We start from the raw sequence: 27,404 nt of genomic DNA on the forward strand, positions 1-27,404 counted from the left end.
GATCAACCTAAATTCATGTGAGGAGAGATTATTCCGTGTTTTTGCCAACACAATACAATGTTAACTCTGGAACTGATTTTATATTCCAAGTCCCAACTGAACAATGACAATGTCACCCTGAACAGATCAGCCCTGCACTGCACATGTGATCATGCAATTGGCTCTGCACCACTGCCAGACACAGACGTTTATTTTGCTCTGTTTGCAAACGCGTGAGTGTCTGTGTGAGTGTGTGCGTGTGTGTGTGTGTGTTTGTGCGTGTGTGTATGCGTGTGTGTGTGTGTTTCTGTGTGTATGTGTGTGTGTGTTTGTGTGTGTGTTTGTGTGTGTGTATGTGTGTGTGTGTGCGTGTGTGTGTGTCTTTGTGTGTGTGTGTGTGTGTGTGTGGAGTACAGGGCAATTATTGTAAAGAATTCAGCAGACAGCTGATCCGTAATCTCGGTAAGGGACACAGAGATGTTGATTGACAAACTGCCTAGAGCAGGGGTGCCCAAACTTTTTGGATCGAAGATCTACTTTTTGATCAACTAACCTCACGGGATCTACCCTTACCGGCGCGCGCACGCACACACACACACAAATTAAAGATTTATTTTATTTTTTAAATATTTTTTTTTAGTGAAAATGAGACTGATTAGTGTGCAGTGTATATTAACACAAAAAATATATAACTAACATGTACAAAGACACACAAATGGTTGTTTGTTTTTTTTCTTCTCGACACTCCTCGGATCTACTTGGGACCTGTCTTAGATCTACTGGTAGATCAGGATCTACCTAATGGGCACCCCTGGCCTAGAGAAAACACCCTGAACGAAAATAGAATGCAGTGAAAGTGTGGGGGGAAAAAAAAACATCTGTCCAAAATTGTATCCATACACAATATCAACGGAAGTGCAGGAACCCCTGTCTATAACACCAACAAGAGGTGAGAATAGAAGAAATATTTATTTTGTGTGTTTTCTGTAGTTTCCACTCTTCTGGAAAGTGGGAATATTTGTCCATTCATCCAAAAGAACATCAAACTTGCTGTTCACACTGTATCTGCTCCCATTGGGTTCCATTTTAAGGAAATGTGGTATTTCCTGTAAACCAACATGGCCAATTGAGAAAACCTTTGAGGTTTATTCAACTCAATACTCAACATAAATTGGTAAGGCATTGACTTCCAGTTGGATTCTTAGATCATCTCATTTACATGTTACATTTTGGAGAACAGGCATATTGTGTATCAAGCAGCTGACAAGTGACTCTCATTAGACTGAATGGAATCACTCAACAGGCATCACACAACTCGTTGTCAGTCTTAACGCAACACTGACATTCTGTTTTTAATGCTGTCCCCAAAGTTTTAACTCGGGCCCATTTTCAGTGGACAGTCTTGCTGTATTAACGTGACCTGCCCTGCTACCCTCACTGCACGGAAAGGCCATCTTCCTGTTTTTCTCCCAACAGTTCGTAGGATATATGCAGAGCACATGATTGACAAAGAGCGTAGTCAGCATTTGGAACCAGAGGGCATAGACCCACCCGGACAAATGACACTTACGGTATTTTACTAGAACTAATTACCGTCAAACAACTTATAAGTACTTGTTATAATTAGAAAAGTTGATTACATTTCCATGGAGAGAGCATCTTAACACTGTTGATGCAAAGCACCTTTGGTGCCCGGGGCGAGCACTCTGGCAATTGTCCCTGAGCCCTAGATAAACGATCATTGAAAACGAGGGGCGGAAATGGACACATTTTACTAGTTGCTGTCAGGATACATCAGCCAAGCTGAACCTTCTACAGGTATATCTAAACCAATGACAACATCTGCACATTAGCTTCACTGTATTCAGGCTACCGTAAACATTTAAGTCCAGGCTGGTTTAGGGTGTTTTTAATTCACCATTTTAATTATAGCGCGAGATTCATGTGAATGGAAATGTATACTGAAGGTCGACTCAGGAAGCAGTCACACGGTTGTGACCATATTTTAACATGTGTCAAGAAGAACTAAATGAGTTTGGTGTCTTCCAAGTTTAATTTTGACAAGCTGGCGCTCCATCTCAGGATGGTATTCACATGCATCAGTGGTGCAATCCTCAGTTTTTAGGTACTGGCATGTTTTGTGTGGTCCTGTCAAATGGTCTCCAAAATCGTATCGAATCGTTGTACTTGAGTTTTATCTTTGGGGCCATGCAATGGCCATGATGCATCAGTAAAAGTTACAAAGCCGAAGTCATCTCAGGGAATGTGTAACCAATTCCTTTACAAGTCAAACGTCATGTGCTAATACTTGCTCTTCAGCAATGGAGGACACACAGTTAAATGTGTTTTCAAAATGATGGGAGTCATATAGTTTATATTAGAGCAATAAAAATCACAGCAAGAGAAAACGGTTTATTTTTCCCATCCAATTATTGCACATGCTGTATAGCTAAATAAAGCACAACACAGCAATAAAGCAACAGTTGAAGCATGTATGGCTATTTGTAGTACGAAAACAATCAAATCATGTTTACGCTCTTTTTTTAAGAGGAACCCTTAAGAACCAACAGGCACGCAGGAGTGAATCAAATAATTAATAGGCCACAGAAAACAACAGTGAGCAAAAATGACAATGGAGAAGAGTGAGGCGCCATTCACATCCCGTTGACCCATTGTCCAGCTTCCTTTGCGTTTCGCAAGCAGGGCTTCCTCTGGATACAGCGGTCGGATCAAGAAAGACAACACATGCGCGCGTGCGCCCACACAAACACATAAACACGCACACACATTGAGATCTCTACAATCTCCAACCTATCCCAGCTGAATTTAGTCATAAGGTGGGGTACACCCTGGACTGGTCGCTAGCCCACAACCATTCCATCTCTTACTTACACAAATTTAATCTTCAATTAGCCTAACATGACTCCTTTTGGAATATGGGACGAAGACAAAACACACAAAGAAACCTCATGCAAGCACGGGAAGAGCACACATATCAAGGCCATAGCCGACATTCAAAAACCGGACCTCAAAACTGTGAGGCATACTCGATATCAGCGTGCTGAACATTTATTTAACACCATATTTTATTTGCACAGTGTTATTATGTTAACATTGCCCCCCCAACCCTTCTTTATGACTCTATTCAGAGCGTTTACATGTGGTGCAAATAACCTAGTTCACACGATTTAGCACCTATAGACAAAAGGAAGTTCATGAGTGAAGATAATTACCCAAAAAAAATCATAAACTGTGAACCATGCCTCACAATAACCTCGTCTCTTGCATTAAGTCTTCAGTAAATAATCCAATTAGCGACAGTAATTTACTTACGGGAAATTTCCAGAAGAGGGCGGTGTAATAGCAGTTTTGCCAACCCTGGCCTAGTTGCTCTTCTCCAAAAGACTGTCATGGATTGTTTGGTGTTCCCTTTCTAACACATTTAGTCATGGTTCAATTCAAGACAAGCTACAAGTATCCACCTCATTGTATCAGCATTATACAAGGTAATGATGATGATGAAGGTGATTATTATTATTATTATTATTTGTATTATTATTATTAATATTTTAGAGAGCGGCGTTAAATCACGATGATCTTTTTAAGTTAGGAGTGTCCTCACTCCCACGTTGGCAAAAGGAAACTTTTCAGAATAAAAATATAGGTTCGTACCTGCTCAAATTGTGGGAGCCATTGCTCTCCCTTCACAGTTACGCAAAACTACTGCACGCAACTGCCACATTGCCATCTGATGCAGTTCGAATGACAAAAACATTCATATTTTAAGTAAAACACTCACAGGCAACACTCACCAGGCTGCAAATGCATACTTTTATGCAGATTGTGTTTTCCATGTCAAATATGGGTTTAAAGAGTTTTGCTCTAACCAACCAGAAGACAGAAAAATGCTGAAATAATCGAGGGCCTGATTTCTGGCTTTGTGAGAATGAATTTATAATTTGATTAATTTAATTGACTTAGGCTAGCCTCTGATTCTGAAGGCTCTGGGCAGATGAGGCTGACGAGGCTGAACATAATAGCTGAAAAAAACAATTGAGAAACACTGCATTATGAAGAGAATATACATTTTTTAGAATAAATATATATAATTTAATGGCATAAACGTTGATTCAATTCGTTAGCGGTCAGTGCTTTTGTTCGTATTTAGGCCAGCGGAAAAGGCCTTGTTTGCACCCACGGCTCACCACTCCTATTAATCAACGAAAACAAACAACCCATAAAATACACAAAGTAACACAAGAATTAGGAGTCCCTCAACCAGTTTTCCTGTTCCTGACCTCAGTCGAGGTGCAAGCTCTTGTCTTGAAAACTTGGTTAGAATTCAGGAATATGCTTGAGGGCTACTCTTTCCCCTCCATCAAGGAATGACTGGACATTATTTATCTGGAAAGACAACTTAGTGTGTTTTAACACAAAGAAAATGGTGAGAGTAATGCATCTCTTGATGATGTGAAACTGCGTTTAAGCGTTATTTAATTGGTGATTGCGAGTCAACCATTATTTGGAAGTCAAACTTGCAAGTGGCTACTTTATTTTGAAACAACTTACCGGAAACGGAAAAATGTGACTATTGTGGGCTTTTGACACACGCGCGCGCTGTCAGCAACACAGCGAGCACACCGCTACCGAGCTGGCAGGGAGAAAGAATGTGAACAAGGTGGCTTTGTATTTTAACTGTTGTCCGTTTCTCAGTCGAAAAAAAACACAATCAGAGACATCAGTAACATGAGGTTATTTTTTCGGATTTTATTCAATTTTTGTGAGCCTTTTTTTCCCACGCTTTCTCAGATGGATTGGAAGCAGCATTGCGAAGAATGAGTGAGTGAGGACGGAGCATCATTTACCTTCACCGGAAATTCATTTTTGATGACACTGTTCGGGAAACACTACTCTGAGTGTATGGGAGTATTTTTCGACGAAACGACCTTGTTTTTGGGAACAACACCTTAGACATCATGAGCTCTAATGGTAAGTCCATTCCTATACAGTAGGCGAGAGCAGTGGGAAGAACAACTGTAGATCAACAGTGGTCCATGTGATCGTTATAGTTACATCTGAACAGTCATATGCGGCTCAATACAAGAATAATATCTTTAATTAGCTTAAAATGATCCGTTATTTCACACAGCTGTCTTGAGGTGCCGCTTGCCAAACTCATTGTGTCGAAAGGGGTCCTCAATATTTTGGCCCATGTTGGCTACTATGATAAAACTGAATGAATCATATGGCAGGGTCAGTCACAAAGTTCAGATTTTTTTCGGGACAACAGGGCAATTCTGCTTCCAGTTGCCTCAATTCTTTTCTTCCTCGTTCTCGTCTCTATTCACACCCAAAACATTGACTCATACTGCAACTCCTCACAGGCTCTAATTTGCTCATGCAGTGTAAATTGATATTTATCACGTTGTATATATTTAAAGGAGCATTTTCACAGATATTCATCCCCCACAGACTTTCAGCTGTTTCCTTCATTTAAAGTTCACCTGTCACTTCTCCATCATGGAACCATTGGAGGAGCAGGGAATGCTACATGCATTCCAGGCAGCCTGCTGGTAGTCTCATGGACCCCATGTGATTGTGATTCGGAGCATGACAAAGATGCCCAGAGGCCCCTGTTGTACTTATCTTAGACTATCCTGGGGGATGCCGTGATGTTAAACTGACCTTGTATCAGCTGACTCTGACCCTGATCCCCTGTCAGCTGAATCAGGGCTTTCCTCCCGCAGGGCTGGTTGGCTCTGTGGCTGTTGTGCATTTGTACAAGTTGCCCCTTGTTAATTCACGAGGGAGACAGCTGATATTTGTCAGAGGAAACTTAAAAACATCTCATGTGTCGCAAAAGTTCAAAACCACCAACTGCAGTCCCTTCCAGTCCATCAATATGTTCTATGTGGCTCCACTAGTGTAATAATGGTGTTCTGATTAATATCACGTTTGTTGCATATGAATTAAACAGCAAAATCCACCCAGTTTTGTCCGTCTCAGGGGGCAGCCATTTTGCCACTTGCTGTCGACTGAAAATGACACCATAGTCGCTCAAGGCTCAAGTCACAACCAAGCACTTCCGCCACTAAGCAAATCCCATCATCAGGATGTGAAGGGCTGAAGAATGAGCGCACATAAAGCAACGTCAATAACATGTCATGGTTTACTGCTGGCTAAACGCTCCAGGTCTGTGTCAGCGCTGTCACAGCAGGCAGTGGTTGATGGTTGAACATGCATCTGTCGGCATGAACACATCTGAGTGTAACGAAGGACAGATCCTTTCCTCCAGTCAGTCAACATGTGTCCTCCTGTTCCCGCCGGCTCTCTTCTGGCTCATACATGAATAGGCCTGTTAAGGCAAAGCGAGTGCATTTTCCACTGCATTGAGCATAATTGACCAGAGGCCATCCTCGCACACAGAATTGTTGAACACAGCACAGTCTGTCTGTCTTCAACCATTGGCCAATCACATTGAGCAATGGCATTATTGTGTCCAGTGTACCTGCTTGGGAGGCCAAGCAGGTACACTTGGGAGGGGCTGTAAATGTCACATATTCGTACTTGAATTTCATACACTCACAAGTGGGCAAAAGCAAAGGATTTAAAGGTTAGAATGACATCAGATGGGATAAAAGACATGCTGATCAATACACCGATATCGAGTTCTGGAACCTGACGAAATCTGCAGGGCCAAACATCACTAACCAAGGTGATTTCTTTGACTTGCCTAGCAGAGCTATAACATCAGAAACAATGATTCCTGTGTACCATAAACATTGTCCTCAGGCTCGAGGTTTGAAAAAGTTCAGTAGAAAGCCTAATTACATGACACGTTCAATCATAAACATAAATTGCATTTGGGGGGGCAACATGCTCGAGATATAAAAATGACCTAATTCTGCATATATTGTGAGTCCATAAAAAATGCACAACGCTAAATATATAATAATATAATAGCGATAACTTTGTCATATGCCAAAATCCTTATTTCACATCGTCATGCGCTCAATTATTAAAGTGTTAAGGAATTATTCCGCTGAAATCTGAGACTCACAGGAGCCCGAATCGATTCGTGTTGTTCATTCATTCATTCATCTTCCGAGCCGCTTGATCCTCACTAGGGTCGCGGGGGGTGCTGGAGCCTATCCCAGCTGTCTTCGGGCAGTAGGCGGGGGACACCCTGAACCGGTTGCCAGCCAATCGCAGGGCACACAGAGACGAACAACCATGCGCGCTCACACTCACACCTAGGGACAATTTAGAGTGTTCAATCAGCCTGCCACGCATGTTTTTTGGAATGTGGGAGGAAACCGGAGCCGATTCGTGTTGTGTTGTGATAAATTGAAGAAAAGACAACGTGGTGTTGGGTCTTCTTCCACATTATAGAGAGATAAAAGAACCTGTGTCCAAGGAGGACCAAGAGCAATTTGACCGCTCCCATTCCTCAACATAAAGCTGTCTTTGATAAATGACCATTTAATAAAGATGTCAATGTTGTATATTTATCATTTTAAATTAAAGTAAATTTGAAAAAAAATGTTACTCAGCTTAGCTCATATTGTTAAGAAACATGATAATAGTAAATGAAATTTATTTTGGTTACTGTCTAGCTTTGGGAAGTGTAGTCAGTTTTTATCTTTTAGTATATAGAGGATTGCAGGGAATGTAAAATAGAACTTTGATTGGGCCCTCCGAAATAGAATAATACTGGACTCAACAGGTAAGATAAACAATAGTATGATGTTTCCCCTTTTGTCCATGACCCTGACCTCTGGTAAGTTGCGTGATCATTCACATTGTCAGTGACGGTGTAACCTTTTGCTCTCCAGTGGCATTGAAGCAGAATGTTAGGAGTGATACTGACTGGGCAGTCATCGCTTTGATGAATGCTCCTCTGCAAGGTCTTGGCTCAGTTCAAGGATGATAACGGCAGGGTGAGATGAGGCTGGAGATTTGATCATTTGCCACTGTCGAACCCGGCTTGATCATGAAAATCTCACTCAAAGAGACCTGCTCAAGTGAATGAACTCTCATGAGCAACATGTTAACCAGATTAGATTCACAGGTCGGCATATTAGTTGACCTTTAATCATGCGACTGTCTCAACACACAATTTCTATAGGCATCTTGTTTGAATCGAAAGGAGGTTTTGCAAAAAGACATGCAACAAGAGAGACACAAAGTGTCAGTAAGGATTCATTATTTATTAGAATCATACGACGGATTAAAGGAACGGCAAGAGGTGTGGTCACCGTTGTATAACCAAAATCCCAAACTGGTTTTGTGACATTTTGCAAAAAGCTTTAACTACACAATACCAGCCTTTCTCCCTTTCTAAACGGACTCCTTCCAGTCTCGTGTACTCGAATCATATCATTGAATGTTATATATTATATCAAATTATATACAGCATTAAGCCTGGCTTTAAAACAATAAAGATATATATGCAGTTTCCATGCATGGATTCATTTTACTTGCACTTTTGCCACACAACCCCACAAGGTCATCAGACTGCTTTTCTTTAGTGATTGTTATCTCTTCCTTCCCCATCACCAACAATTTCCCAGCATCCCTTGCGGCCATGCTCCAAGCATACTCTTTGCCGTGACTGTCATGTCCGAGGCAGAAATAGTAGCAGTCTCTTGGTCTCTGGGGATGCTGTCTGCCTCACTGACCAAGGCCCTGTTCTTATCACCTGTCAACTCCAGGCGGGATTCTCCTCGGGCATTTGCCAATGATTTAGTCTGGGATTACACCTGTTGCTGGGCGTCTATCGTGAAAGGAATGACTCACCACCCTGTCACGGGGAAAGGATGGATTGCTCGAATGGGCTGAATGGCAATGAATCCACTTACATAATTGGATAGAATGTCGTAATTCTGTGGTTCTTGAGATCATTGAATGTGTGGGCTCTCTTTTTAGCTACAGCCCTTTGTCATTCCCACTATAAAATAGACCTGGCTGATATATATTTCGCAAATTAAAGAGAAAGGTTTCTATCGTGTCATTTTTCTACAATGTTGTGTATTGTCATTTGTCACCTGTGTTGTCACCTGCAGCCAGCTGCGTGTAACGAACGTTAGACGAAGTGTGATTTGGTAGGTGAAACCGCTAGTTTTTGCTCCAGATCACCCGTTCTGTGTTACGGATCTGGCGTCAGTGATACAGGCTCAGCAGGAAAATATATTGTGGTATATCGTAGATGTTTTTTGCATTACTATAAAAGTCAGTTAAGCATTTCTTTCATTTAATTAACTAAGCTAAATCGGACACGTCAGGTGAAATAATTCCAACTGAACCAACCATTCAAGCCATGATGACTTAATTTTTTTGGTTGGAACTTTTTCTGTGTGTTGAGAGCTGAGAATATTCCCGACTTGCCTGTTTGTATCGGCAAAATTTTGGAAGGTTTGGTTTGGTTTGGTTTGTTTATTGAACATAAAACATATACAGTAATAATTTGACAGAAAATAAGGTAGATAAAAAAGTAAAAGAAAGAAATCAGTCTTCATTCAACACAGTTATTATGTTCAAGGGAGTAGGATGAAGTAAAAAAAATCTAGTCCTACCCCGTTATGTGTTTATATCTACTAAATCATTTTTATATCAATCAGAAAAGAAAAAGTAATAAGAAGTCTCCATTAAGGCTCATACTTTACCCTTAACCGTGATATTTTCACAACTTTTGGTTTGTATCGAGATTATATACATCCTCACCCTGGCACTCTTGTGTCAATTTTCTCTTGTATTCATAATGGATATTGCAATACCTTTCTCTATTTATCAACTTAGTTCTGATTTATCATTATATTTAATGTTTAGTATTTATCATTTTAACTCTGATTGGTGTAGGTTGTTTGTACTATTTTTTTGAATTTGTTTTTGAGCTCAGCAAGCGATTTACTCATTTTTAGGTCCGTTTCGAGATTGTTCCACAGATTAACACCTTTGCTAGATACACTTCTTTGCTTGATGTTTGTTCTTGTTTTGAGTTTTTTGAATAAGTTGGTACCTCTTAATTCATAGTTGCTTTCTCGAATTTCAAAAAACTTCTGAATGTTTTGGCAGAGCAGGTTATTGTGTGCTTTGTACATTAATTGGGCGATTTTAAAGTCAACCAGGTCATAAAATTTCATCGTACTTAATTTAATAAATAGTGGATTTGTGGGTTCCGTATATTTTGATCTATTAATAATTCGAATTGCTTTTTTTTGTAGTTTGAGAATAGGGAGTGTGTTTGTTTTGCAGGCATTTCCCCATATTTCCACACAGTAGGTCATGTATGGTAATAATAATGAAGTGTATAATGCAGTGGTCACCAACATGGTGCCCGCGGGCACCAGGTAGCCCGTGAAGACCACTTGAGTAGCCCGCCAGTGCCTGGACATTGTGATTTGCTAGTAGAAATTATGATTTAAAAATGCAAACATTGGCAGTACTGTGAGACATTTCGAAACACGATCAAAGTCTGACAATTTAAATCATCAAGTATTAAAAATAACCCATCCTCATATTATTGAAGGTATTTTGGACAAATATGTTATTTCAGACGTGTATCAATTTGGTAGCCCTTCACACAATCGGTACAGATGAAGTTGCTCTCACCCTCAAAAATGTTGGTGACACCTGGTATAATGTGTACAAGGATCTCTTATTTAGCACTTCCTTGGTTTTGCAGAGGATCCCTACGGTCTTGGCTATTTTTCTTTTTACGTTATCGATATGTGGTTTCCAACATAGTTTTGAGTCTATTACTAATCCGAGAAACTTGGTTTCATACGCTCTTTCTATTTCAATTGAGTTTACCATAATTTTAGCTTGGTGTTTGATTGGTCTTGTGCCAAAAACAATTGACTTCGATTTTTTCAGGTTAAGTGACAATTTATTTCTGTCGAACCAGTTTTTTAATTTGTTTAATTCGTTTTCTACGGTTGTCAGGAGCTGTTTCAGATTTATTCCAGAACAGTAGAAAGTTGTATCATCAGCAAATAGGACACATTTAAATAGTTTTGAGACCTTGCAGATATCATTTATATATAAGATGAATAGTTTTGGACCAAGCACTGACCCCTGAGGTACTCCGTGAGTGATTTTCAGTTGATTTGTTTTTTTATTGTTGAGTTGCACGTACTGATATCTGTTTTCTAAATAACTTTTTATCCATTTATAAGCTACACCTCTAATGCCATATCTTTCTAGTTTTTTCAATAATATACTGTGATCTATTGTGTCAAAAGCTTTTTTTAGATCTAGGAAAACCCCAACAGTAAATTCTTTGTTGTCTATATTAGTGGCTATTGCTTCCACAAACTCCATAACTGCCATTGAGGTGGTCCGTTTTTCCCTGAAGCCATATTGATTCTCACTTAACAGCGCATGCTTTTGTATAAAACTATCAAGTCTGCGAGAAAATAGTTTTTCTCATATTTTTGAAAATTGTGGTAGTAGTGATATTGGTCTATAATTTGTAAACAGATGTTTTTCTCCACTTTTATAGATTGGAATAACTTTAGCAATTTTCATTTTTGATGGAAAGATACCAGCTTTGAATGACAGGTTGCATATGTGTGTGAAAGGTCGCACTACATATTCTATAATCTGCTTGATTATTGTCATATCAATATTAAAGCAATCAGTTGACTTTTTATTTTTAAAAGTTTTTATAATATTTGATACTTCTTCTTGTTTTACTGCAGTAAGGAACATCGTGGAGGAGTTTTTTTCTACGTATCTATCCACTTCAAACAGGTCTGTTGGATCAGGAATTTGTTTTGCTAGGTTACTGCCGATGTTGACAAAATACTCATTAAATTCAGTTGCTATTTCTGCAGTTTTTTCCAAAATAGTATTTTTGCCTTTGATAAAATACTCTGGATAATCCATTTTTTTAGGACTATTTCTGATTACTTGGTTAAGTATTTTCCATATTTCTTGTGTGTTACCTTTATTCTGCTCTAATAGTGCATGATAATGATCTCTTTTACTGGTTCTTATAATATTTACTAATTTATTTTTATAGGTCTTATATTTTTTTTCTGCTTCTTCAGTTCTGAATTTTAAAAACAATTTATATAAATTGTTTTTCTTTTTACATGCGTTTTCTATGCCTTTCGTTATCCATGGCTTACTTGGGTCTTTATACTTTTTGGAAACTTTAGTTAATGGAAAATGTTTATCATATAAGAAGATTATGGTAGACTGAAATACTTCAAACGCTGTATTTGGGTCTTCGTTTGAGTAGACCTCGGTCCAGTTTTGTTTTTCTAGGTCTTGCTTAAAGGCATCGATGGAACGTTGGGTTCTTAGTCTTATTTCTGTTATACAAGTTGTTGATTTAGCTTTTCTATCGAAATAAGTCAGTTGTTTTTTTGTGTCTATTTGGGTTTAATAAGTCAATGTTAAAGTCACCACATATTATTCGTGTTTTCTTATCGTTGTAATAACTGAGCATATCTGTTAGTTTTTTATTGAATGTGTCAATACATGTTCCTGGTGTCCTATAGATGCAACTTATGATGATATTTGATGCCTTTTTATTGTGTATTTCAATGGTTAGACATTCCATTAGGTTTTCTATTGTGTTTGTCAATCTCTCGATTTTACTGCATTTAAGTGCTTTGTCTACATATATTGCAACCCCCCCTCCTTTTTTGTTTTCTCTATTAGTTGCAAACATTTCATAACCTTCTATTTCCATTTCAGTTGTTTTATCTTCATCAAGCCAAGTTTCTGATATGGCAATTATTTTAAATTTATTGAATTTAGTCAGGTATTCTTTAATTTTTGTGAAGTTTTTATAGAGACTTCTACTGTTTAAGTGTATTACCGAAAGTGCATTTTCCAATTTTATATTAGTGTTGAATTGTTCATCCAGGTAATAGTCAGAGTTTGTTACCCTTTGTTTGTTGTTGAAGAAGTTATTGTCTGGGTCCAAATTGTTCTCGGGATCGAATGGCTTATAGTCAATATCTTCAAAGGGTTGGAAGTTCATGTTTTTGGGATGTGAATTTCCCGCTCCCACACGGTCGTCGATGGCTCCCTCACGGCCGTCGTTGGTTCCCTCGCTGTCGTCGCTCGCTCTCTCACCGTCATCACTGGGTCCCTCGTGGTCACTGGCTCCCTCGCGGTCGTCGCCGACTCGCTCACGCTCGCCGGCTGGCTGCCTCCCGGCTCTCTCACGCGCGCTGGCTGGTTGTCTCCCGGCTGCCTCAGGCTCGCCGTCTCCCGGCTCCCTCGCGGTCACTGGCTCCCCTGCAGTCGTCGCTGGTTTCCTCTTGGTCGTCTCTCGCTCCCTTGCGGTCGTCGTTGGCTCTCTCACGGTCGTCGCAGGCTGGTTCTCTCCAGGCTTCCTCACGGTCGCTGGCTTCCCTGCAATCGTCGCTGGCTTCCTCGCGGTCATCACTGGCTCCCTCACGGTCGGTCGTCGCTGGCTGCCTCGCGGTCGGTCGGTCTTGAAAAAGTTATTGTCCGGGTCCAAGTTGTTCTCAGGGTCAAACCTCTTGTGGTCAGTAGGGTTGGAGGTCATCAAAGGGTTGGAAGGGTCATCAAAGGATTCGAAGTCCATGTTTTTTGGTTTGTGAATTTCCTGCTTCAGTAGGGTCAGAGTTTTTATTGTCGGGTGGTGAAAAATTCTCAGTATGCTGCTTGATGGTGTTGAACTCGAGCCTGTTGTGTCGGAGTACTGGTGCGGGGGTGGACAATAAGTTTGTTATGTCTTAAGTAGGCAGTTTCCCCTCTGTCACGTGCAGCTTTTAATTTTGGGAGGAGCTCTTTTCTTTTTTGTCGTACGGCATCTGTAAAGTCTTCGTTAATGTAGATGTTGGAGCCTTTTAAATATTTTGCATTTTGTAGGATCCTTGATCTGTCCTTGTATCTTAGAAATTTCACCACAACTGGCCTTGGTCGAGGTCTTCCAGGGTCTTGTCTTCCTGTGCGGTGAGCTCTCTCCACCTCAATTTGCCCCTGTATCAGCAGTTTCTCCTTAAGGATTTTTTGAACTTTTTCCTCTGTTTCAGTCCACGTTTCTCCCGGTTTTTCCTCAATTCCATCAATAACTAAGTTGTTTCTTCTTGACTGTCCTTCCAAGTAGTCCACCTTGTCCGTTAATACAAGCATGCCGTCACATACTTTGTAGAATTCCGTTTGCATGTCTTTGGAATGGCCAGTTTGACAGATTAGATTTTTTTTAATGTCGTCTACCTCTTTTTGGGTAAAGTTGATGCTGGTTTTTATTTCTTGGACTTCCCTGGTAAAAGTGTCAAGTCGTGAGTTTGTTGAGTCTATTATCATCTTGACAAATCCTTTGAAATTTTCCTGTTGTTGTTGCAAGAGCGCCGTAAAAAGTTCTTTTTGTTGCTGGAGTAATTCATTTACTTGAGTGAGGGTCAGGGAATCCTCTTCCTGCTTTGTGTCTTGCTTCTGTTTGGGTGGCATTTTGTCGGGTCTCGTTGCTAGCCGGTTGTATGCTAGTTTGTGACGTGTCCAGTAGGCTTGCTGCTGGGTGTTTCTAACGAGGCAAGTGGGTTTACCGGCTTCCTCACGCTCGCTGGCGTTTGGTTGGTTGGTCTCTGGTCGTGGGTCAATGTTATAGACAAATCTCTGTGTATAGAGTAGGATGTGGAACAAGCTACTGGATGTTCCCGTTATTGCTTTTTCTAACCTGATGGGATGACTGCTGTTCCTTCTGGTTTTATGATGAACAACATGCAGTCCTACCTCTCTCTCTCTCTCTCTCTCTCTCTCTCTCTCTCTCTCTCTTTCTCTCTCTTCCTAACACATACAAAAACATTTACTAGGACACATACAAAAACATTTACTCAGTCCAAAGTATCTGATGGAGTAGTGGATTCCATTGGCATGACCAGCATTGTGTGTGTGTGTGGGGGGATGAATTAACAGTGTCTAGTCTGTGGGAGACAGAGAGTAGGATATAATCAAGCTTGCATATTTCCAATGCCCACTCGTTGGATGTGAACAGGAAGGTAAAAATCGACATTTATACAGTCATGCATACATTCTGCCTCCAGTCCATGAGAGTATGCAGAGACATGCACATAGCATCATCCAGCTCACAGCACACAGGATATGAGGCATGCAAGGCTCTTAGACATCTTAAGTACTACGAACCCTTCGAGAATCCTCCAGTGAAATGGAATCAGTAGCTTGAGCGCGCCAGCCCATGTGCTGCCACCACTGAAGCAGCAAAGTCCTTCAGTCAGCTATTTAGGTGACAAGCTAGGCCAGATGGTTATCCTGCCATTATACCTCTCCACCCTTGTCGATCCACTCGGATGCTCCTAGAGGAAGATGAAGAGCCAAATGAGCAAGCATGACTGCAGCTGTTTATTCATGTGCTTTTTGTGAATACAATGGGACTCTTTTATAATGCACTAGTCGCTGATACTGTCGTGGTACACTAGCCTGACTTGTGTGTGGGCAGCATGGGATCAGTTCGCACTCAGTGACGGCGTGGATGTGGGTGTGGATTGTTGTTTGTCTCTATATGTGCCCTGCGACTGACTACCGGCCAGTTCATAGTGTAGTGCGTCAATAGCCCATAGTCAGCTGGGATAGCCTCCAACAACCGCGACCCTCTTCAGTCCCTCTATTAGTAGGGGTGTAACAAAAAAAACGATTTGAATTGGAAAATCGTTTTTCATTTAACGAAACCAAAATGTAATCGTTACGAAAAGATTCAAGGACAGTTCGATTTGTAAGTGGAATGATTCGATTCGGTTCGACTCAGTGGGATTACGATCTGGTACGGCTCAGTTGGAGAGGATATGGTTCAATGGACCTTTTCTTGTCATTTTACTTACTGGTACATTTGAATGACCTTGCCAGTACTGTAAATCTGCAAAGCTATGGCTCTCCGAAAAGACGATTCGATACGGACAGTATGTCAATATACAATATTTCAAAGTACAACGATTTGATTCGGTTCAATTTGATGCACTTGCACATGTATAATATTTTTTGTCTGGTAAAAAAACTATGTGTTCAACTGTTCAACACTGTGTCTTCTCTCTGTCTACCACAGCGTATCGCCGTGGCTCAATGGGAGGCGAACCAAGTGGTGGGCCAATTCGGTGTCAACGGTGTCGAGAATTGTGCAAAGGAGAGGTGGTTCGAGTTCAAGAAACCCACTTTCATGTCCAGTGTTTCACCTGCACAGGTAAGACCTGCTCCATGACAACTCGGAGTTAGGAATTTTGCAGCAATTGTTGCTAATTCAAGGCAGACCAGACACCAGAAACAAGAACTGAGTCACATCCTTACTTTTTCTGCAAACAACCTGCATCGACTGTTTAGAATAGCGGATCTTCTTGCTAATCCATCTTAGTCCCCATGCTGAGTGCTACAATTAGCCCACAGTGAGGATTGGAGCGGATCAGAGTTACCCTGCGGGGTTCTTAGACTACTGCTAAGGTAGCTTGTAATAGTTCAGTCAACTCAGAAGGGATTTCCCCTGTTGTATGCTGCTGTCTAATGACATTGTTGCCCAGATTTTTCCATGCTACCACTGAGGAAAAGCCCTGTAATAGAGATGTCGCAAAGGCATACACATACACAATATAATAAAATTCAGATGCTTTAGGAACAAGGTTAATTGTCCTATCATTGTTTCAAAATAAGACATAAGTTACAAATATTAGACCGATGTAGCATTAAAAATATAAACCCACAATATATTAGCACATAATCATCATCATACAGTACGTTGTAAAATTGTAAAGCAGGAAGAAGGCTTCAGATGTCAAAATAACATGTTATCCCATTGCCTTAAGCGAAATGATTTTGATCTGTGTGCATCAGTTGGAATTCATGAATAATCAAGTACAGAGAAAATATATTCTCATCTAAGCATGGCAGCATTTGATTCATGAAAATAATGATGCTTGGTCCCCACCCATGGTGGTGGAAGGATTTTTACACTTCATTGTAACAAAGTGGTGAGAAGCCGTTCAACCAAATGTTAACATTACACCAGGCATGTCCAAAGTCCGGCCCGCGGGCCAAATCCGGCCCGCGGTCGAATTTCATCCGGCCCTCGGCCCCCGTCATAAAATCAGTGCCGTCTGGCCCGCAGGTTGGGCGCAATGGAACACGTGTTGCATTGACTGAGGTCTCGTAGACTGGGGAGTGATGTTTCATAGAGTACTGCTTCCCTCTAGTGGCTAAATGAGTAATAGCATTCACTAAATGAGTAATAGTATTTAAACACTACAGGGCATCACTCACGAGTTAACAAGACATCACTCCTTGTTTATATTGACTGATATGTCATATTTCAAATGATCCTTGCAGTTGTGGATATGTGTATTGCTGGTTCATTTCCCTGTTGTTCGAGTCAAAGGTTTTGTGACTATTGAAAAGTCATGGTGATACATCTTATGTTTCAAATCAATCAATTTGCACTCAGGAGACTTCTGTTTAAGAAAAAGTCAAGTGAATAAGCAGTTGCATGTGATATACCTGTTTCAAATGAACCAAAAGAAATTCTTAAGATTGTTGAAATTAAAATAAAAATGGAAATGTGAAACAGACTGGCTTACTAAAATTTGTTGAACAATATTGTTGTTCAATGTAAAGAATGTCAGCCAAGGTCGGCCCCCCGACATTTTACCACATAAAATCTGGCCCCCTTGGCAAAAAGTTTGGACACCCCTGCATTACACCATCGATAAACAGGTTGTCACCGGTTGCTCGGATGTGTCACATTGAGAGAGCAGACAATACAGTGATTCACACATTTATCAGGATAAAAAGTTCATATTTGCCTTAAGTGCACAAACATTGGAAAGTCAGTCAGTGTTAAGGATCAGTGTGAGTCGTGTGGTTGTCACGATTAAATCTATATATATATTGAGCGTCGTCCCGCACGCGGTCTGTCCTTCCGTCTGTCCCTTTTCGAAACGTACCTACTTCACCGCGCCGCTGCGCGCCGCCACTGCGCCGCACAGGCAGTGGCTCACTACGATCGCGCGGGCATCTTAGCGAAAAAATGTTGTCTACCCACAAGCATTGCAATGAAATTGTTATTTATTTAGTAGAGCTAAACATCTCTTTATTTTCACGATAAGCAATGAAGATGAACAAAAAGTTGAACCAAGCAACAACACTTTTGTGGGCCGAAGGCCCACCTTACCAGCCTTCCGCAGGAACTAGCTGATGAGCCGCCCGGAGGGCGGCGAACCAGCTAGTAATTTCATAATTGATTAGTCTATTGCACTTTATAACAACCACCGCTACAAAAATTATTCATACCACAACAATCAATAAAACTATAAATTAATAACAAAGAGAGTAGAAAGCATAAAAACAGTAAAACTAAAAATGAAGCCTGTGTATGAGCCAAAAGCTAAAGAATAAAAATTAGTTTTCAGATGAATCAACAGTAAAGCAATATCAGATAAGAGTGATTGACATTGAACTCGCCAACCTTTTTGAAACTGATTCAATTACTGGTACGGTCATTGCTTTTCAAACTTAAAACTTAGAGAGACTCTGTATTTTGATAGAGCACAAATCATAATCTGTCTGCTTTAATGAAGCACGACAGAAATCTGAAAATAATTACCTTTGAGACACTGAAATCAGAAGATTTGGACAATTTTAAGTTAAATAAGGGCTCTAAAAAATTACACAATCATTCAAATGGTTTATTTCATATTTTATAATCATTTGATTGTTTATTAGTTGTCGAACAATTGATACATTTTGATACCTCTTGTATTATTGGAGATAATGTTTGGCACCATCACATTTCCGATTTTCGGAACGCTTTTTACCCCTGCTCACGTACTGTTTTTTCACACCATCTGTTCATCCATTTGTTTCTGTCTGTCTTTGTGTTTGCGCTCATAAATTTGTTAGGGGTGCAGCAAATATAGATGTGTACTCCAGAAAGCATATTGTTCCAATCGTCTCACAGTTTGTGTAGTTTGTGTATGTTAATAGCATTATGTCATTCTACACTGCATGAAAACACTGAGGGCTAGGTATAACACGTTCCTTACATGTACTTGTGTCAGAAACACACAGACGCACGCACATGAGCACTCGCACACACACACACACACACACACACACACACACACACACGCGCGCACACACACACACACACACGCACACACACACACACACGCACGCACTGATATGGTTTTTTGTGCATGAGGCCACATGTGCATTTGTGCATGCATTTCAGCACACACATGCACTATCACTGTGGTAACGGTCTAATGGGGCACCCGTGCCCTGGTTGGTGGATATTCTCAGCATCTCTATGGTGCTATTAACCAATCACAAGGCACTATTTGTGCCCCAGAGGAAAAAAAAGGGGTGGTGAACAGAGGAAGACAGCAGAGAAAAGAAGAGGGTGGGGGTAGGGTTGTTTGTGTCGCCCAAACATGACATCATAACTTCGGTTTACTATCAAGTAGGTTTATACTGTATTTTTCCCACTCGTGTGCCATTGTCTAGTCCTCATTGCTTCACTTTGCTCAAGTAAGAGAAAACCTTCACGGATGGACATCAAACAGCCCTCTCATGTTTCAGAGAACTCTCTTCCCGTCCAAGTGAGGTAATGGGGCATTATTTTGTGGCCAGACAATTCTACATCCCGTCCTATAATGTGCTCTCCTATGCGGGCCTCTGCTCAGCCAGCAGTTTTCCGCAGATTTTTTTTGTTCAGTGTCTGACTCCTCCTCACATACAAATGTGCTTTGTGTTCTTTTGAACGTTCTAAACTCCATCTATGACTTCATGCTTGTTGCTGGTACAGTCTGTTTTGGTTAGGTCGCTATGTTTTTCTATAGCTGGTTAAGGTTACATTTTGTTACCGTTGCTCACTTCCTTAGCACCACTCCATCTCTTCTCCTCTCCCTTCAAAAAAAGAATAAAAGAAAATCTTGACTATTTCGCTTTGTCCTTCGTGCTGACTGCCACTCAACCATGAAATCAATTTCTCATCATGGGACAGGATGACATTGTCATGCTGGGTGTGTGTGTGTGTGGCAAATGCCATCGCACCTGGGTTACAATCCTGTGTCAACAGATAATTGCCTTCTCGGTCAGTTGTATTTATGAACATTGAAAATGGGTGTGTTGAAACATTTTACCTTTTTCTTTGATCTTTTGCTTTTTTTTGTCCTCAAACAATCATTCAAGAAGGGTCGCCAGTGACCGGACCAAATGGAGGAAACTCGTCGCCCAATGTTCCAAATAGGAAAGTGCGGAACTAACCAACCAACTAACTAACTAACTAACTAACTAACTAACTAACTAACTAACTAACTAACTAACTAACTAACTAACTAACTAACTAACCAACTAACTAACCAACTAACCAACTAACTAACCAACTAACTAACCAACTAACCAACTAACTAACTAACTAACTAACTAACTAACTAACTAACTAACTAACTAACTAACTAACCAACCAACCAACTAACTAACAGTCATTGTGTGGCCTTCAACAATAATGTTGGCCTCTGTTACAATGTTGTCACTTCTTAAATGATGACAGCTATTTCCAGTTTCTCTTGTCCTCCCTCCCACTTTCTAGATATTCCAGTCTGATGCATGTTCAAAAGGGCTGACTGTGCCCTGTTGAATAATTGTAACCGCAGTGTCTAGACTCAAGGCAGTACTTGGACAACTGTGTTTTGGAAAAGGAGTTTGCCTTTATATAATTGAGATGTGATTAAAGTAGTGATAGGAATTCAAATTCAGCACCATTCCTCCATTTCAAATGTCTCAAAAGTCTGTTTAAAAACACATACCGGTACTTATAATTCATCTCCTCCATTTTACTCCAGTATCTGTGGACAAACACAGACAGTAGCTAGATGCTATCCCAACTGACTGTGGTACAAAAGGTTGGGTTAAGGCTTAGCTGGCTGTCAGTCAATCGCAGATAATTGTAATTTAGAGCCATAATTGAATATTTTGTGATAGTTATGACATTCCTTGGAGCCTTTGGACATATCACAATTTCCTCCCTGTGGTGATGTTTTACCAGGCCTTCACCTCAGTTACTTTCAATTGTGGCTTGTTTGTTAATCTTGCTGCCTTCATTTTTTTGCCTTCGGCAAGTATAAAGTGTCTTCTTATAGGCTTGAGATCAGATGACTGGTGTGGCTATGGGGGGGGGGGGGGTCTAATTTCTTTGACTTCAGATCCCTTTTCATTTAAGACAACTAATGGATCTACAATCTTTTACTTGGTTTGAAGGTTTGTGTATCGCCGTCATAATATTAAAGACGTGTATATATGTGTATGTAAACACGTATAAGGAGGGCTCTGCCACACACAGTTTAAAGGTGAGCTAATGTATTCAACATACAAAATGTTTCGCCTCTCTGGGCTTCATCAGCCTATTAATGTGTTGGCTCTGCTGCCGGCCTTTTATATCGGCAGCTGCTGTAATTAATAGACTCGTGAGAGCTGGGAGACTGTCAGTTCTAGCAAAGCCAATCGACATACAGCAGTGTCAAAATGACAAAATACACAAGAGAATAGAAAATCAAACAGTGTACAATACAAAAGGGGCTCCACGTTTTATTTATATCAACATTTAAAACCAGTGTAAATATGTTTACTACCTCTTGGAGCTACAATAAGAGAATAACAGGAGGCCAGCGTTTATTATGTGACATTTTTTTGCCCGTCTGTGAGTGCCTGTACAGTATACCTTAGTGTTATGCATGTGAGCATAATAGGTGCATCTGCCACTTCTATAATTACCATGGATTTCTTCGGCCAACCAGCTGTTACTAAGAGTTTAGTCTCTTTTTACATGGAAGACACCATAGAACATCAAAGGTGCTTGCCTCTTTTAAAATCGACTTAGTGAGACTAACATGGCTATAATCAGATATAAAAGTGACACATATCTCTTTTGTGTGCTATTGTAGGGGTTACCAGACTATCTCTATTCTTAGATCTGCCTCGGTTGTATGCCACCTCCAAAGTTACTCTTCAGCAGCCGGTTTGGGTGAATCTCTTTGTCATATGTTAACTGTTTTGTTAAGCGCTTTGTTACAGCTGCCGATGTTGTGAAAGCGCTATATAAATCAGCATGTTTGTATTGTATTGTATTGTATTGTATAACTCGGGCCTCAGAGTTATACAAAAACTTTCCCTATTACAAATCCTCCTTTGTCTGTCCATATGGGATGTTAGGGTGATGATTGTTTGCAAGGAAGACAGTGGTCCTATCAGTTTACTTGCAGGAAATAGTCGTGTCCAGAGTTCTTTCTTCATTGACAGAAATTATAATATCTTAAATTAAAAGTGTGTCCGATTTGTGTTGTGCTGCAAAGGTATTTTTAAGACAATTCCTGGGCTGGGATAATGATTTTTCTGAGCCAATAAACACACACAGAATGTCATCATTGTATCTCGTAAAAAATGTCGCATTGTGTTGAAATGGATCGTTAGGACTAAAAATGTACGATAACCCCATATAGAGGTCTGCATAATTCGGTGCAAAGGGAGAGCTCATGCAAGTGCCGTGTCTCTGTAAATAGGATTTGTTCAACGTGGAGTAGCTTGATTTTAATATACCTGTACATTTGTTGAGTTTCATAAGGAATTCTGCAAGAGCATGTTCAACATGTGAGGGATAACGATACATGGCTTCAACCCCACCCTCTTGGGGGATGTTAGTGTATAAACTTTCACACATGAAAGCTAACAAGAAAAGCACCTTTTTGGTAAGTCGATGTCTCTTAACTGTCTTATGCCATCTCTAGTGTCTGCCACATGAGGTGTTTTTACAATGTATCTGATGCAAGATATCAACAAACTGACTCTGAGGTTCTACAAGAGACTCAGTGCTACAAATAAGAGGTCTACCTGTTGGATTGGTTTAAGACTTGTGAATCTTCAGCAACAGATATCGTACGAGAACAGTGGGTCAATCATCCTTCAAGAAGTCGAACTGTTTCTCATTGGCCCATTTGTTGTCAAGTGCCTAATTCAAGATGAAATGTCTTTCATTGATAAGTCTTTCAGTGGGATTACAAGGCAACATCTAATCGAAGGTGGTAGTGCTTAATTGTCTCATCATCATCACTGGTGTTCATATCAACTACGGAACTACCCTTATCAGCCAGTTTAATCTTGTAGGAAATGCCAGTTCCTCGACAGCCATATGATGGCTGTTTTAGACCTCTCACTACTCCAACACACCTTTTGTCTAGATTTTTATTCATTTTTGGGGTCATTTTAATCGAAAGCATTTGTATTTATTTCAATTATGTATTCATAGTGAATTATTGCCCAACCCAAATTGGCGGTGCAGATGAATCACAGCATTGTTGCACAATTTCAAGCGACTCAAAGTGTGGTACCGTATTTTCCGTACTAAAAGACGCACTGGATTATGGGGCATCATCAATGAATAGCTATTTTGTAAAAAATGTTTCATACATTGGACGCTTCGCATTATAAGGCGCAATCTACAATGCCTGCACTAGATGGTGCTACGCTCCTTCCATTCAACCTGAGAGCCGTCCATTCAACTTGAGAGGCGTTCATGACCGCCTCTGAAAAACGTAAATTAACTATTACTGTACTTAAATGAAACTACAAAAATGGAAAATAATGCATCAAAACAGAAAATCAAGCGAGGAAATCACAAAATAAATTATGTTCGTTTGTTTGTTTGTTTATTGAACATAAAACATATACAGTAATAATTTGACAGAAAATAAGGTAGATAAAAAAGTAAAAAGAAAGAAATCAGTTTTCATTCAACACAGTTATTATGGTCAACGGAGTAGGATGAAGTAAAAAACATATCTAGTCCTACCCCGTTATGTGTTTATATCTACTAAATCATTTTTATATCAATCAGAAAAGAAAAAGTAAGAAGAAGTCTCCATTAAGGCTCATACTTTACCCTTAACCGTGATATTTTTACAACTTTTCGTTTGTATCGGGATTATATATATCCTCACCCTGGCACTCTTGTGTCAATTTTCTCTTGTATTCATAATGGATATTTCAATACCTTTCTCTATTTATCTACTTAGTTCTGATTTATCATTATATTTAATGTTTAGAATTTATCATTGTAACTCTGATTGATGTAGGGGTTTTTTTCTATTTTTTTGAATGTGTTTTTGAACTCAGCAAGCGATTTACTCATTTTCAGGTCCGTTCGAGATTATTCAACAGATTAACACCTTTGCTAGATACACTTCTTTGCTTGATGTTTGTTCTTGTTTTGAGTTTTTTGAATAAGTTGGTACCTCTTAATTCATAGTTGCTTTCTCGAATTTCGAAAAAATTCTGAATGTTTTGGCAGAGCAGGTTATTGTGTGCTTTGTACATTAATTGGGCGATTTTAAAGTCAACCAGGTCATAAAATTTTATCGTATTTAATTTGATAAATAGTGGATTTGTGGGTTCCGTATATTTTGATCTATTCATAATTCGAATTGCTTTTTTTTGTAGTTTGAGAATAGGGAGTGTGTTTGTTTTGCAGGCATTTCCCCATATTTCCACACAGTAGGTCATATATGGTAATAATAATGAAGTGTATAATGTGTACAAAGATCTCTTATTTAGCACTTTTCTTGGTTTTGTAGAGGATCCCTACGGTCTTGGCTATTTTTCTTTTTACGTTATCGATATGTGGTTTCCAACATAGTTTTGAGTCTATTACTAATCCGAGAAACTTGGTTTCATACGCTCTTTCTATTTCAATTGAGTTTACCATAATTTTAGCTTGGTGTTTGATTGGTCTTGTGCCAAAAACAATTAACTTCAATTTTGTCAGGTTAAGTGACAATTTATTTCTGTCGAACCAGTTTTTTAATTTGTTTAATTCGTTTTCTACAGTTGTCAGGAGCTGTTTCAGATTTATTCCAGAACAGTAGAAAGTTGTATCATCAGCAAATAGGACACATTAAAATAGTTTTGAGACCTAGCAGATATCATTTATATATAAGATGAATAGTTTTGGACCAAGCACTGACCCCTGAGGAACTCCGTGAGTGATTTTCAGTTGATTCGTTTTTTTATTGTATAGTTGCACGTACTGATATCTGTTTTCTAAATAACTTTTTATCCATTTATAAGCTACACCTCTAATGCCATATCTATCTAGTTTTTTCAATAATATACTGTGATCTATTGTGTCAAAAGCTTTTTTTTAGATCTAGGAAAACCCCAACAGTAAATTCTTTGTTGTCTATATGAGTGGCTATTGCTTCTACAAACTCCATAACTGCCATTGAGGTTATATATTATATATTATCTATATCCCTCCTACAGAATTTATTTTGTGATTTCCTCGCTTGATTTTCTTCATGGTTTCTTTGAAGTAATAATTAATTTACGTTTTTTGGAGGCGGCCATGAACACCTCTCGAGTGAAACGGAAGTAGGCACGGAGACGGACAAAGACGTACAGTACCTGTATTTGTTGAGACCTTGAAAATTATTATTAAAGTGCGTTAAAAAAAAAAAATAAGACCACAACCACAGCTTTCCTTTTTTTCAACAAATACAGGTGTGTCTTTGTCCATTCCGTCTACGTGCCTTCTTTTCTTCTGGTCAACTCGAGAGGCGTTCATGACCGCCTCAGAAAAACGCGTTGGCATTTCCTTGATCGTAGCTCCAACAGTACGATCAGATGTCAGTCGTAGTTATTTATTTCTTTGTTGTGTATTCACAAATGATGAAATCACAATATAAATTCTTTGGGGGGGGGGAGCATATAGAATTGGTGTGCCCTGTAGTGCGGAAAATACGGTAATTAAGATATGACAAATGTACAATAATACAGAAGGTCCTTGATCACTGTAAAGTGTCCATTGGTGTGGTTGTTGATGATCAACAATATTTATGCAAATATGTATTGAGATGAAGCTACAAAAATCAATATTGAAGTACTGTCACACAGGGATATGCAAAAGTCATGTGCAAAACTTGCAAACATGTGCAAAATGCCACGAAGGAAAATTTGAGTCAACTGCCTCGGGAGTTAATGGCAAGAGGGAAGAAGCTTTCAAGCAACTACCGTAGATCCTTTAGGCCTGACTACGGATATTATTAAATGAACATAGTCATGCATACATGCATGGAAGTCATCTGGTGTTTGAAGTTGCTGTGCCAACACCATGAGGACACACAGACTTGGCCTTTCCCATCCAAAAAGGAAGCTCAGACCATGGTGAAGTGCCTACCTCGTGAGTATAGAGTCAAGAGGACAGCACCAATGCCCAGGGATCTATGATGGTCCGCCAGCTCCTGAGGTGCCCAGAACAGCCCCAGAGGCCCCCATCCGCAAACGTGCCCTGATACAGAAGTCAGTCACCATCCGGGAGGGCAACAGCTTGCAACCGGCAAGCAAGTGACCCGCAACAGCTGGAAAAGAGGACGGGCGGGTGGGCCTGAGAGGAGAGACGGAGATAAGGAAAAAGAGCAGGCCAGACCCCAAGGGTCATGCCATGAACCTTGTGATGACACACCTCCCACCCTACCATGAGGCGTCACCAGGTTCCCTTCTGGCTATGAAGCGCGCAAGCCAAACCCACTTTCTTTTCACATGTAATAAATGGGTTGTATGGTCAAGATAGTTTATTTGCTGCGATGTATTCTTTGTGAACCACATCACTCTTCGGCGATGGAAGTGCATCATCATAACATTCACAATGGTGCGCCGGAGAGTTGCACGTTGCAAATGCATTTCACACGACTACCCACCGGACTCAATCGCTCTTACTGAGATGAGTCTTGATTTCCAGGCTAACTGGCTACCACTCTGGTGTCTGAAGAATTGCATCACCTCAAATCAGGAATCAGTTTATGTGTGTAGTTTGTGAGTCTCTTACCACCTCTCAGTTTAGCAGCAGGGTTTCTAGATGACGTGTGAAATTACAAATACACTTTGTGGCCTATCGGCAGTGAGAACATTTATAGTCCATTCATTGTAATTGTTGTAACTGTCATATGCTTGTGCAGGAGTTTTTTACCTAATTCAAATTATCCCTCAAAATGGGGATAGTTCGAGCGTGTTTTTTTTGTTTATCCCCCTGTCCCTCCCTTGTGGTTTCTTTCTGATTTCCAGGTTGAGTGAACGCTGGTGCATTTGGCTGCCGCTGCTCAACCCGTATTGTTTTGTGTTTTTTGTTATTGTAAAGTGTCCTTGGTTGTCTTGAAAGGCGCTTATAAATAAAATGTATTATTATTATTATTATTATTATAAATCATTTTTTTAGGTTGCAAAAAGGCTGAGTGCCTTTTTAAACAATGGTAGATGCAAATAAATAGACATGAATGCAAAAGCAAAACAGTCATCCATTTACAGCGCAACCAATGCACAAAAAATATTTACAAAATGTCAGGCTTTTCCACATCACTTTTTTTTAAATGAAAGGGAAAGGAGTTATCAGTCAGGTT

General features: G+C 40.0%; 1 protein-coding gene across 6 annotated transcripts in view; it reads left to right on the top strand.

Moving 5' to 3' along the window:
• Positions 1 to 4,567: 4,567 nt before the first annotated feature.
• Positions 4,568 to 27,404, top strand: part of ablim3 (actin binding LIM protein family, member 3) — an 89,394-nt gene continuing 66,557 nt past the window's right edge. Inside the window, exons 1-2 of one of the 6 annotated variants that reach the window (XM_052057845.1) lie at positions 4,568 to 4,968; positions 16,025 to 16,159. In XM_052057845.1, coding sequence (XP_051913805.1) covers positions 4,956 to 4,968; positions 16,025 to 16,159 — 148 coding nt within the window. In that variant the 5' untranslated portion in view covers positions 4,568 to 4,955. The remainder of the gene's footprint in view (positions 4,969 to 16,024; positions 16,160 to 27,404) is intronic. The other 5 variants (XR_007961347.1, XM_052057807.1, XM_052057813.1 and 2 more) reach the window with 5 other exon arrangements.

Source organism: Hippocampus zosterae, chromosome 1 (assembly GCF_025434085.1).
Source record: "Hippocampus zosterae strain Florida chromosome 1, ASM2543408v3, whole genome shotgun sequence".
Classification (NCBI taxonomy): Eukaryota; Metazoa; Chordata; class Actinopteri; order Syngnathiformes; family Syngnathidae; genus Hippocampus; species Hippocampus zosterae.